Source organism: Rhamphochromis sp. 'chilingali' (genome assembly GCF_963969265.1).
Source record: "Rhamphochromis sp. 'chilingali' genome assembly, chromosome: 18".
In the NCBI taxonomy this organism is placed as follows: Eukaryota; Metazoa; Chordata; class Actinopteri; order Cichliformes; family Cichlidae; genus Rhamphochromis; species Rhamphochromis sp. 'chilingali'.
In genome coordinates, this window is record NC_137945.1 from 21,068,336 (window position 1) to 21,082,498 (window position 14,163).

A 14,163-nucleotide genomic window follows, 5' to 3' on the forward strand; every position below is an offset into this window, starting at 1 on the left:
TGGTCTCTGACAGACATCCGTGCAGTGTACTTTACACCACACAAAGTACACTCAGGCCTGGGTCCCTCTGGTGAGCCTTGACTTATCATGAATGGCTTTCCAATATTAATCTTGAATTTCTTTTCTTTAGCACGCGCATTCTGGAACCACACCTGAACAACACGTTTAGGGAGTCCAATCTCATTGCCTAGCATTTCACACTCTTGCATTGTAGGAGTGCGATAGTCACTAAAGCAGGCTTTGAGTACTTTAAGTTGCAGGTTACTCATCTGGGTCCTGAATCGTTTGTGCCCTGGCCTATCCCCAGCATTGCTGCCTTTCCCAGATTTGCTGAAGGGGTTACCTGCCCCAAAAGGACTAGGGGAACTAGGATCAGCTAGGCTTGACGATTCACTCCTGTCATTGTTTTCATCAAATTCATCATCTCTGGAGCTAAAATAAGAGTCACAGTCTTTTCCAGAGAAGCTGAGGGCAGGGCTCACCATGCTGAATTGGAACCTTTCATTGCCACTATCAAAATTTGGCATCAGGCCACTTTTGTTGTCACTTAGCTTGTCTCCTCCATTGGCAGTAAGGCTTTCAACCTCATTGTTATTATACTCATCTCCGGTTGTAGCATCGCTAATGGCTGTGTTAATTGATGATGTCTCATCAAAGTCCATCTTACTGAGATCATAAGATGAAACTTCTGCTGAATTAATATTAGGCCCTTCAGTTTCATCACAGTTTTCAGCTTTTAAGGATGAAGGGCTTAAGAAGTTTTTTACTTGCGCCTCGGATGGTTTGACTGGGGTTGAGGATGCAGTGGGTAGCTCATACTCATTTGGCTCAGTCTTGGTAGGCAGCTGTGGGTAGTCAAAGAAATTATACTTATTGGGGCTTTCACCTCTTTCATTGTCTTGATTCATCATTGGGCTTGGTGGCAAGCTAAAACCTGCCTGCTTAGCGTCATGCCAGTGTCTAGATCGTATGTGGCTATCTAGAGCAGATTTTGCTTTAAACAATGCTCTGCAAAAGGGGCATTTCTTGTGAGACTGGGAGGGCCCTATAGCCCTAAACTGCCCCTTTCTCTCTCGAGCACGGGTGTTTTGGAACCAAACTTGCACAACTCTCTTTTTCAAGCCAACTTCCCGTGCAATATGGTCCAACATCTTCCTTGTTGGGTTAGAGTCAAGTAGGTATTTGTCATAAAGAATCTCCAATTGTTCTGGTGTGATGGTGGTTCTTAAACGCTTATCTCTGTGTTGCTCTTCACTACTGTTACCGCCATCTTTGTCATTGGCACTTTCTTCTTTGTCATCAAGTTTCCTCTTCATCGCCCCAGAGCCTGCAGCAGAAGCTAAGCCAGAGCTACTCTGAGATGGGATTTGGGAGAGACCTCCAGATAACAGCTGGCTAGCCATGAGGGGGTTGTTGGGGTCAAATATCATATAGGGCATATCAATGGGTCTTTCAAGGAATTGTGAGTGAAGAAATTGGTTCTGAGCAGCCAAGAAATGCATGTGTTGGTGCTCCTGCCACAACTCTAGAGTGGGGAATGCTATCTTACACTGATCACACTGGTACTGAAGCATCTGATGGGAAAGGCTATTTGTAAGTGAAGACAGTGCCAGGGAAAGTGGACTTGAGGGAACTGCAGCTGCCTGAGGCTGGGAATGGGGTCTTGACATTTGTGCCTGGGGGGCTTTTTGTGGAGGTGGCTGCGGTGTGCAAGCCTTAGATGGTCTTGGTTCTGGTAGTGACTTTACCACTGGTGAAGGGGCAGTCTCGTTCTGTTTAACTTCAGTTTCAGGGGTCAAATCTGGCTTGGGGGAAATTTTGCCCATGGTAGTACGAGGAGAGGACATCACAGGGGAGCTTGAGCCAGAACTGCTGGGAGTTCCTGTTTGGGAATGCTTAGGTATGTCTAAAGGTCCCTGGGTGATCTTAAATGGACCTTGCTCAGGAGAATCTGAATACTCCTCGCATTGGTTGTCGTCATTAATTTCCTCATCTTCATCCTTATAACACTGCTTTTTCTGGTGAGTGATAAGATCAAAGATGCGTGGGAACACAATGTTGCACTTCTTACATTGGTACTGCATGTTGCTGGTTCTGATGTATCGTTCATTAGTCAGCTCTTTTTTCTCACTGTCTTTAGAGTCTGCCTGGTTCTCATAGCTCTTTCGAGCTTTCTGGCGAGCATTCTGGAACCACACCACAATGACTCGTGATGGCAGGTTGAGCACAGTGGAGAGCTGCTCAATCTCATCATCTTTTGGATAGGCATTAGTGTCAAAGAAATCTTGAAGTACCCTTAACTGGTAATCAGTGAATCTGGTTCTGGAGGACCTCTTGTTCATCATTGAGTCTGCTCTGTGGTATTCCTGTGCACTTAGTTGGGGCTCCAATCGAATGTCTTCCAGTGTTGTAATGGGAGGAATACTGAAGTTGTAGGGAGAGTCTTTACTCCGCTGCCTTTCTTTGAAAAGGGTGTTACGGAACCAGTGCTTTATAACTTTTTGGGGCAGGCCAGACTTCTCTGACATCTCCTGAATTTGCTCTTCATTAGGAGAATTGTTAATATCAAAGTTTGCGCGAAGAATCTTGAGTTGGTCATCGGTGATGCGGGTGCGCGGTCTCTTAAATTGAGAGTGGCGGAGGAAGTTTGGATCAAGACCCAGCTGTTGTTGGCAGAGTTGTGTAAGGTCCGTGGACAGCGAATCCATAGTGGGCAGCTGGAGGGCCAGCTGAGGGGGTAGCCCTGGGTGCTGGACAGACTGCATCATTAGAGGCGGGAAAAGGGGCAGATCCAAGGGAACAGGTAGCTGCACTTGGGGTGGTGCAGGGGGGGCAGTAGGTGGTGGAGGTGGGGGCGGTGGCTGGGGCGTTTGTGTCTGGTGAGAGGGTTGGTGTGAACTCTGATGGGAAACAGGAACCGGTGAAGGTACTGGAGTTTGAGGCTTGGCCACAGACATGGCAGCAGGCTGAGGAGCTGTCACTGGGGTTGGAGCAGGAGGAGGTGGCGGAGGAGGAGGAGGAGGAGGTGGTGGCGGCGGTGGTGTCTCTGGTGAAGAAGGGTTTATTGGATAAAGTTTGTCATAAGCCTCTCTGTACTGCTGGGCAAACTTTTCAAGTTCCACATATGGGAAAAAGTGACTATGCACATGTTCTTGGTGGCTCTTGAGAATAAGCATGTTAGAGAAGAGCTTTCCACACATCCCACACTCAAGCTTATCAGTATTCATTTCTACTTGTTCAACTCCATCTTTGCTTTTCCTTTGGTTTTTTTGTCTGTTTTCATTGTACTGGATCACCAACTCGAATCCAAAATTCTCCAATAGCGCTTTTGCTGCATTACCTCTTGCTCCTGACACAATACGTGGAGGGGGAATCAGAGGCTCTGAAAACTTTGACTTTTTGGGTTCTTTGTTGTCCTTTCCTACATCATTCAATGCATCACCTCCATTTTCCATCTTCGCCCTGTTTTCCTGTTTTTCCAGGTGGTCCTCTGCATCTCTAGACATTTGTATTTCTGAAACTGAGACTGTGCTAGCTTCCATTTTTGCTTTCTGGTTCTGCAGTTGCTGGTTTTTCTGCTGCAGAATTTGTGACTGTGATTGAGAAGCCTGCTGCTGCTGTTGCTGTTGAACCTGTTGCTGGACTTGAGCCTGCTGTAACTGGTGCTGTTGTTGCATCTGCTGCTTCAGGTCTTCTAGAAATGATCCAGTAAGACCAGGCATTCCAAAAGCTGCAGCTGAGTGCAGCGCAAGTTCTGGGCTAAGGTTGAATTCTGCCCCAGGTATGTAAAATGGGAAGAGGAACTGCGGCTGTTGAAACTGCAGTAATGCTTCTGGGGTCATTGGAAAATGGGGGAGAAAAGCTGGATTGAGGAACTGAGGCTGGAAGAAAGCAGCCTGTTGCTGGAGTTCATGTTGAAGCTGCAGCTGCAGTTGGGCTGAGGACTGTGCTGATTGTTGGCTGCTTGCCTGTGCTGAAACATGGTCAGTAGTTGCTGCTTGTTTTGAGTTGTTACTGCTGTTAGGTTCTTTGGGTTCAACAGTGTTTTCTTTGTTAGAAGAAGGTGTACCACTTCTTGCAGCATCTAAATTGCTTGCATTCCCTTGTGTGCTTGGGCCTGGACTTTTTGAAGATACTGGACCGCTAGTTCCAGATATACTGCTGCTGCTGCTGCTGCTCATGTCATTTTTGGCTGTTCTTGCTTTGGTCTGATGTAGAACTGACCTCATGTGAATTTCAAGTGTTGAACTTTGGCTATATGCAACATTGCAAATATTGCATTTAAATGGTTTGTTGTCAATGCTGTTGCTTGGCTCTTGTGGAACTGGGCTTGATGCCTCTTGAAGGACCTTTTTCAATTTATGTAGGTGGGAAACTGAGTTATAGTGTACTAGTAGGATGTTCTTCTGGGTGAAGGACTCCTTACATACTGTGCACTTGTAAGGTCGAGAAGGGTCCAGAAATTTTTCCATTGTAAAATTGGGCCCCTTTCTAAATGGTAGGGTCCGTTTTGGTTCTGCTCCCATGTCATCTAGCAGGGAGCTACTGTCACTTCCTGTGGGACTGGGCCTTTCTTCCTGGTCCATTTCATCATCTTTGTCCAAGTCATGTTCAAAGGCCTGAGCTTCCTCCAAGGCCCTGGCCTCACTCTCTGTGATATCTCCATTCAGTGGCAGATTGCCTATGAGTTGCTGCACCTCAGCCTCACTAAGTTCAGGGTGCCCATTTTCTAAATGCTTCCTGAGGGCCAGGAATGTCCTGAAGCTGCGCTGGCAAAGGCTGCACATAGTGGCTGCTCTGATGGCATGGTACTGAGAATGTATCTGAAGCTTCTGCATTGTTTTGAAGGCCAAACTGCAGTGGTTGCAACGATATTTGTAGACATGACGATCTGATACAGAGAGCTGTTGTTGCTGTTGCTGAAGTCTTTGGAGCTCACTGAGATGCTCCTGCAGATTATCAGGGGATTTGCTATCATGTCTTAATCCACTGGCTCTCTTCCAATCTGGGGCCTCTGAGGCCTCCTTTGGGGGCTTGAGTTCCTCACGCTGCAGGTCTAAATCGTTCTTGTCTTGATTGGCCAGCTCATCCTTTGAAATGTTTCCTACGCATAGAAAATACAATGTAAGGTTCTCGTCAGTCAGTATTTTTTGACAAATATATAGAAAATTACACACTAAAGTTCTTCAGTGGACCTTTACCATCATCTGGGCAACAAATTAATGACAGAAAGAAAACAGTGTATGCTACATATTCTGCTCACCATGAGACTTTCCTGACCCATCTGTGAGAGAGGTAGAGGAATCCATTAACGACATACTTCTCTCTTGTTCAGTCTGGGGGTGCATTATATTATTTGGTGTTGCTGTTTCAGGTCCAACAACCTGCAAAGACCAAAGATTGTTATTATACCAAAAACTGATATAGAAAGTGCAGAGGAAGCGTGCCAAATTGTTTCTTGTATTGAAATCAAAGCTTATTTTAGGGAAAGAATTTGCTTCTCTCGGTGGACAGTAACAACATTCAAGATTATGGGAGCATCTCAAGAGAGAACATTTAGCAACAACAACAAGTAACATCACAATTTCTTTTTGCTTTGAATGTGCAGTTTGCTCTCACACACACACAGTCTAACAGACACATTCAAACAAATTGTATTTCTAGTCATTACTTCTACATACAGTCAGAATGAGCTTTTCCACACAATCGGGTGCCACGCTGTGAAGGTGAGTGAGATGTAGCTGCAGGTGGATTTTGTTGCTAAGGACATCCTGGCACAGTGGGCAGCGGATCACTGGCTGCATGGAATGCTGGGACATAACATGTAGCTGCATACGGTTGGCATCTTTACTGCTGTAGTTGCAGTACGGACACTGCTGAACCTAAAAAACAAGACAGCACAATAACTAGGTGGGGAAATAATGAAATGATTTTAAAGAAAAGGAAAATATTTTCCTTTAATTCAAGAGCAGAAGTTACTTATTACGCTCAATGTACTTTAGTGGGTATCATTCTTGCACTGCACGGCCATTAAATTAGCCAGCCATCCGCCTCACTGGTCACACCTTACTTTTTAAAATTCCACTAAATCTGTCAAAACGAGAATTTTTGGTAATCCTCACTATCTGCCACCCGGCCCCCAGTTACCATGCCCAACTTGACCTAGAAAACATAAATCAACCATCTTTCATGTAATTTGTTTAAATCTTTTAAGTCGTGCCATTTTATTAGTAGAAAACAAGATTGGCCAGAATTTCTAATCAGGAGATTGCAGATGACAAAGGTGTGTACTCTCCTAAGCTATGCCTTGCCCTCATTACAGCGAGTACTCTGAGCATAGCTGCCTCCCTACCACCTGTCTTAATAGAATCCATTTCTGAAATGACTAAGTCTTCCTTCCTACCAGAACCAGACGAGCTAATACTTCATAATCTAATTTAAAAACACATATAATTTAAAGAGATGCAAAAAGGGGAAAAGAAGCAGGCAAGGAGTCCTAAGGCTAGTGCAGGTATTCCACTTAAGGACACAAAGGCCGGCCTATTGTGCTTGATGCTGAAAAGCTATGTCAGAGGGGGAATAGTAGGATGCATTTAACCCTTTGAATGGCGCCAGGAATTGCTAAATGCTTGGCTTAACATTTCTGCTTCTTATAGTTAAGTATCTTCCATTAGCTCATCCCACAGTGACAGTGAAGGTTAGATTTCATTAGTGCTTATGAAGACAAACCTGCCTCAGTGGCTATTAGCTTTCTGTAGATCCAATGACAAAGTCCAACTAGTATATGGAATTTAAATAGCCATTTTGAATAGGTACATAGATAAGCACCATAACCTAGATGGATTTTCTTTAGCAAGGTGAACACAGTATACAGATCCGCAAACACTAAATGAGGAACAGATAAGAACAACACAGGTGACATTTTCTAACGCAACTGGGAGTTTCCTTTTAAAACTTCACAAACCTGGTCATTAGCTGAGGTCTTCCCTTCAGCAGACTTTGGCCTTTTAGGTGGGCTTTCCATTTGGCGATCTGGCAGGAGAGAATGTTTAACCATAGCATTCGGTCTGGTAACCTCTTTAGACACGGCATTCACTCCTAGCAGGTGGTGGCGAGACAAAGAGAATAGGGGACAGAGAACGCAAAAGGTTAAAAGTGAATGGATTTCATCAACTAAATATTCAGTATTTATATTCCCAGTTTAAATGTCTGCATTTGTATATTTTAATATTCCAAATATTTATGATACACATATTTTTTTAAACAGAAATACAACAATATTAATGGCAAACTTGTTTTTTTCCAAGGTTTTTGGAATACAGGAGAAGAATATTAAGTAGAGCATCTAATATATCCTGCATATTACATGAGAAATGGATGTATTAATCTGTAACATGTGAAATATACATGATAAAAATTGATAAAATTCTCACATCCCTCGCATTGGAATTGGATCATTTGTGAACATAACATAAATGTGTGGTTTGTCATGTTTGCTATCTTTTGTAACAATGAGCTGCCCCACTTTCACCTCTCCCATTCAGAATATGCACGATTTGAATGGGCCAATAAAATCTAATTGTGACATTTTGTGGCTGTATGGGATCATAAAACAATCATTAAATAATTACTGCTTTACAAATAACTGAATAACATCAACACATGTATTGTAGGTGATGGCTTTAAAAAAAAGAGTCTGACACCAGGACAACATTAGCATGGATACAAGCATGAAGAGTATTATTCACATTCACATATGCTGACGTGCCACTGCCCCGAGGACATGTAAAATAGGAAAAACTCGGGCAGGCTCATTATCACAGCACGACATACATTAAATGTTATGGTAATATTATACACTTCATTAGTTCATATACATTTCCCCAGCTGCCTCGACAACTCCTGTGTCTGTATAAGATGCTAAATTTTCAGGGCTTTGTCACGGCTGGTGGTACAGTACCAGCGCTACTTGTGTGTGTCTGTTTGTATGTGTGCGTGTAAGCGTGTGTGATGTTAACAGCAGGGCTCAGTGTGGAGAGATCAGCCTCTGGTTGTATTTAGTAAATGCTGCAGCCACTGATAAATCTTTCATTAGCCTCATCCTAAGATACAGGCCGTGCAGGCCCTGCTATACTCTGCCACTGCAATTTACCCACTCTGCACAACACAAAGACACAGCAACAGCAACGCTCCCTCCCTCCTTCCCTCCCTTTTCCTCGCTCTCTTCCCTAAGCTACCCCCACCCCCACCCCTCCCCTCCTCCCGCTTCCCCTCCCTCGTCTGGTCACTCAAGGCAATATGTGAGCCTCACTCTTGCGAATCAACGCTTCACGCTAGATGCACAAATGGAAAAAAAGGGAAATCAAAGCACTGATACATGGAGAGGGGGCTAAAAAAAACATTTTGTATTTCATATTATTCTGTGGCTCGTGTTTGTATTGGGCGCATATCAATTCCTCCGGCCCGTTCATGCATTTTAATTCTGTTGCATTAAGTAGGCGTTCCACTTATTTTATTTGTAATCCCCTATATCTGGAGCCTGAAATATTGGCCTGTCAAGGAAAGTGACAAGAGAGAAGGAGGGAGGGAAGAAAGGAAGAAAGAGAGAAAGGGGAGAGTGAAGAAAAAAAAAACACACACGCACACAAGGGCACAATGTGAATTTCCAAGAACATCCGAGAATTGCTCTGCAGCTCAGAAGAGCGAGGTAATCTCGTCTTCCACTGCTTGTGATGGCCCCTGCAGGGCTAGCGTGTGTGTGTCCGTGCGCGCGCGTGTCTATGTGCAAATATGCGTGTGTATTTTGTGCTTCATATCAGGCCTCTGACACTCCATTGGTCAGATCGGTGCAGGCTGGAAGTGCCCGTCATATCACATGACCTTTCCCGAGTCCGTGCCCCGCCTCCTATATTTACTATAACCATTTCTAATTTCAACTTTCAATTTTTGCCTCCGTCTTCCAGTCAATTTGCAACTAAATTACATCCCTGAGAAAGGAGATGAGGCGATTGTTGGACGAGAGCCTGCAAACACATTTACAATGTGGAGGGTGTGGGGGTGGTGTGTGTGTGTGCATGTGTGTGTGTGTGTGTGTGGGGGGGGGGGGGGGGGGGGGGGGCACACATCACCATTGATTACTGTCATGTTGAATGTAAATGCTCGTCTGTGTGTGTGCAACATGAAGATCTGTCCTTCTGTTTTGAATGTCTTTGACCCGCTGCTTTAATCAACACTTATGCTTATGCTCAAACTCATATGAAGAAAAAACAGTTGGTTAACCCTGAATGAGAGAGGAGTTCTTTCTATGGTCACTTAGGAGCTTTCAATAGCAAGCTCTGCCAGTGAATAATAAACCTATTTTGAGGCATAGAATTGCATTCAAAATTGTAGAGTGTCTTCCAAGAATATAATTACCAATAGGACAAATAAATACAATGGCAACCGCAATCCAAAAACTATCCATAAAACCACGAGAGGAAAATCTAAATATCCCTAAAACCTTGTTCTTAACAAGCCACATATTCTTGCAATGAATAGTGCTTGGATAACTTAAGTAAATCAAGAGAAATAACAGGAGAGCACATGACTGAGAACAAGGGAGAATCAGAAGACTCTTCTCTCATTTTCTTTTGTCTCTGAGTCTGCACCCCATACTTAATGACTGTCCTTTTTCCTTTTCCTCCCCCTTGTACTTTCCCCTCCCTTCTCCGGCTCTCCTCCATCCCCTCTTCCACATGTGGGTTCCAGCAGCTGCAGCCTATTGAAATGGAGGGGTAGAATAAACCTGAAATTGCCCCTTCAACCCCCTAACCCCCTTCCACCAATGACAAATGTCTGCATGGAGCAGGACCTGAGTTGATTAGATAAATCAAAAGGTGATTTATGACACTCAACCCCTTTTGCATTGCAGGGGGAGAGAGCGGTACACACACCACCCATCTTTATTTGCAACTGTCAGGGATGTTTAGGTAGCCACATACGCACACATACACTTCTATAGACGCAAGTGGACGCTCCAGTGGAGAGAGGAACGGAGCAATGGGGTAAAAGGCAGAACAACGGGGAGAGGAGAGAACAAGAAAAAATGACAGAGAGGGACAGAGAAGTCCACGGCCTCGGGGTATTTTTATCCCATATAGTTCCTCGAAAGGCAGGGGAACCAACAATGCCATTGTAGCTCTTGCTTTTTCTGGGGATCCATTTGGAATCCGCCCTTTTGCTTAAAAAAAGATTTTTTGTACAAAGCAGACTGACCAAGTGAGTTTTTCACACAAACTGTCCAAGTATGTCACTGAATCATCATCGTGTCTTCAGGACTGACTATACGTAAAGTCGGCTGCATCACCGGGATCAAGTCGACAGTGAAATAAACCTGTTGTAACCATTTCCCCTGTTTTTCCCTCGTCCTCTATCTTCTTTTAACATGCTGCATCAATTCCATTGATGATTCCACTCCTGTCATTTCATTTAATCGAAATACAAAAAAGCCCAGCAAACACAGAGCGGAGAGCGGGGCGGTGGTGTGGGAGTGTGGGCTGGGTGGCTTGGATTTAGTATTCAATTTAGCTGTCTTGAGCCCTGGCAGACTGGCTAAGGTTACGGAGCAGTAAATCTAGGAAGGAGAGCTGGCCAAAGCGGGCCAGGGAGGGCTGGCCAGCATGATTTACTGGCCTACTGCTCTGAGGTTACACATTAGGCTGACCCCCGGTCACCTGATAACATTACAGCAACACACTCTGAACCCCAAACTCCCACTGAAGCACTCAGCAGGGCCCAGATCTTGCCGGAGGGAAGTACACAGAGAAGGAGGCTGGAAAAAGATTGAAATGGTGAGAGGCAGAGACATAGTCAGATGGAGAGAGAGTCAAAGAAAGAAAGGCTATTAAACAGCAGCTGTCTTGTAGTTTGTGTGTTTTTAATGACTAGCCTTCCCTTCTCTTCCATCTCCAGCTTGTGTTCTAATGAGAGATAAATATGAGCGTGGCCTTGTCACATTTGACAAATTGTCGGAGACATTCAACAAGCTGTCATTACACAGAAAACACACATAGTGCATGCACAAAGGAAATGCTGCAGGCTTGTAATTAAACATGCTAATATCTTTAATATATTTTAATCTCATATAAGAGAGAGAGACAGAAAAGGAGCACAGCTATCCTCTCAAGTTGGGGGAAATTTGCAAGATGCATGCACATTAAAAAAACAGACACACACACACAAATATTCAGAATATAAACAAGCTAATATAGAATTATTTAACATGAGATCTTGTTTGCACGTGAATGCGTTTCGTTTCGCCCGTATCTTCACGATTCAAAATTGCACACGCAATAATACATAACATCTGACTGGAGGAACAATGAGTAATTTCTGTGCTAATTTGAAGCAGGTAGAGATCTGTAATTTCCTTAGGCTGCCTGACAGGCTCATTTCTATGCCGGGGCCTTTGTTTAGTTGATTATTTATAAGAAGTGGGCCCCTGAGCCATGGTGGCGACATGTGCCATCTACACAAACAGCATAAAGCTATCTGGAAGTAATCCACACTGAGGACATTTGCATGGAAAATGTAACGTGGATTATAATTAATCTGAAGTGACACGGGATTAAAACAAGACAATGTAAATGAAGAAAGGGAAACAGCTCTTTTCGCTGGTTCCTTGCCCCTCCCCCACCCTTTCACCTCTCTCTCTCTCTCGCTCCTTCCCTCTTCTCCCCTCTCTATCTATCTATCGGCCCCTCTTTGTTTAAAGACTCTTGGTCTTGGAGATGAAGTGCGCAAATACACTGCTCACTTGGTCACACTGTAATCCCTTCCCTGGAGATACCATATGGACACACACACACACACACACACACACACACACACACACACACACACACACACACACACACACACACACACACACACACATAGATCTCAAGATTTAGGCCTGATGAAGGAAATGTTAAATCTGCCTACTTATAAAAAAAATCAAAACAAACAGACAAAACAAAAACAAGGCCCCAGAATAACAGCCTGATAACACACCAGGTTCTCCCGCCCCCCCCACAACACCACCACCCCCACTTTACATTTTCTGGCAATTGACTTTCTCAAGTCTCCTTTAAAGCAAATGCATAATAAAACACCAAAAAAAGCGCCACTAGCAATATTATATCTGCCTTCCTAGACAAACTAAAACCTTACCCCCAAGGCGACTCCTAGAACAAATTATTCATAAAAATTAAAAAAAAAAATGGAATACATTTCTGCTTTATTAAATAAGCTTCACTACACTCAAGAACGCTCGCATACGTAGGCACGCTTAAGAACACCGTGGGTTTCTTTCTTTTTCCCTTTTCTTTTTTGCATGTGTGCTCTGGTGTTAAATGGCGCTGGTGGTAATATGCAGCAGTAAATGCATGGATGGTGGTTCCCCCCGCTAGTCCGTCAGACAGGCCTGTCACAGAGATAGAGCTGAAAGATAGATGACTAGCTAAACTAATAGGCCCCAGCCTCACTCAGCTCTCCTTCTGGCTCATTGAGCCTCACATTATGGAGCTAGGTATGGCATGCTAGGAAGAGAAGGTGGGGAGGGAGCTTCAGATGGATAGAGGGTGTAGTTGGAAGTGCATGTGTGTGTGTGTGAGTCGGGGGGCAAGAGTGAAAGAGTAGAAGAGACATTAGTAGGGGCAGAAAGAATGAGAACCCCATGCAAAGACAGAGCGGGGAAAAAAGAGAGAGAGAGAAGCCCCATGTAATATTCATTCCCAGCCATGGATTTCCATCTCATACATAAGAAAACCATATGAATTCATATTTGGGTAAATCAAATCTAACAAAGCCGGGGCCATCCTGACCACAGCTTCACAGCAGAGGCATTATGTGCTCCATACCTCGCCCAAAATAACAGCGACGCCAAGTCGCCTTTTACAGATTGTTGCCCCTCCCTGCTTCACTATACTTACAAACGAATAAACTGTTTCTCCTTTCCCCCTCTTTCTATCTCGTGCTATTTTTTTTTCTACCCAAGGTAATGCCTGCGATAGGTTCACAGATTGGACAACAATTAAGGGATGGATTGAGCCAGGAAAAAAAAAATGGGAGAGAAAGAAAAATGAAGGGAGAGTGCAGGGAAAAAACTAATTTAAGGGTTGCAGGGATGCAGTGCAATATTAGAAAAACATATACACAGGCCCCCCATCTAATCCTGCGCTTATGAAAAATTAATATGTCATCGGAGAGGGCACAAGAACGAGAAAAGATTAATGCAAGGCGCTTATAAATTACAAGCACGCAAACTGATTTGATTAAAAAATAATCTGGGGCCTGGACATTGCCTGGTAATATCCACAACACTCAACTTATCCTTCTCTCTTTCTGTCCTTTTTTCCTTCCTCTTCTTGTTTCCCCCACTCCCCCATCTCTCCTTTTTTCTCTTTCTGTCAGATGGAAACGATTAAAGCGGGTCACATGGAGGCTAGTCAGCAGCATTCACATGTTACACACACGTTAGAACCTTATCTGAGGGAGAGCGACACATGAACAATAACTTAAGACGAGAGGCTTGTGGTTCGTATGTGTTTTGTGCGCACAGTTTGCACGCGCGCAGACTTACGGTCAGTTTTCCTGCTGTCAGCCGAGTCTCGGTCGCTGAGGTTGAGCCCGGGCCTGGAGGAGGAGCGAGGAGGTCTCTCACTGTCCTCAGAAGTTTCTTCTGAAAATGCACACACACACACACACACACACACAAACAACAACTTCATTATCTGCAGAGCTCTCTAAAACACATTCGATGACTGTAAGGGCAGCACTGGAAAAAGAAAATTTCATGGTGTTTGACTCTGAAAGCTGCAGATGTTCTAACATATATTGCAGTGTGATATTAGAGAAATATTCCAGCTTTTATATGTTTGCTTTATTCCCATAAACACCTTTTTCTAGAATAAACGTATCCCACTGAACAGCATATCTCACCAGCAAATAATGTTATTGACTTAAACACATGCTTTGTTGAAAACAGCCGCGCTCTGCCACTTCTAGTGGGTGAAACATAATACATCCATGGCCTGAAAGCTGAAAGGTTGTGTGACAACAAAATATGGCCTCCGGGGAAACGGCTTCAGTCATTTCGGGTGCCTCTCTTCAACATGCACTTCTCAAAAAAAGAAAGAATATTAT

The 14,163-nt window shown here is 44.1% G+C and overlaps 1 protein-coding gene across 1 annotated transcript in view; it reads right to left on the bottom strand.

The window, feature by feature from the left end:
• zfhx4 (zinc finger homeobox 4) overlaps positions 1-14,163 on the bottom strand; it is an 81,509-nt gene that overhangs the window by 5,184 nt on the left and 62,162 nt on the right. Inside the window, exons 7-11 of the mRNA XM_080865891.1 lie at positions 13,601-13,699; positions 6,965-7,098; positions 5,682-5,882; positions 5,264-5,384; positions 1-5,104 (exon numbers count right to left, since the gene is read on the bottom strand). The exon at positions 1-5,104 is cut by the window's left edge and continues 311 nt beyond it. Coding sequence (XP_080722017.1) covers positions 1-5,104; positions 5,264-5,384; positions 5,682-5,882; positions 6,965-7,098; positions 13,601-13,699 — 5,659 coding nt within the window. The remainder of the gene's footprint in view (positions 5,105-5,263; positions 5,385-5,681; positions 5,883-6,964; positions 7,099-13,600; positions 13,700-14,163) is intronic.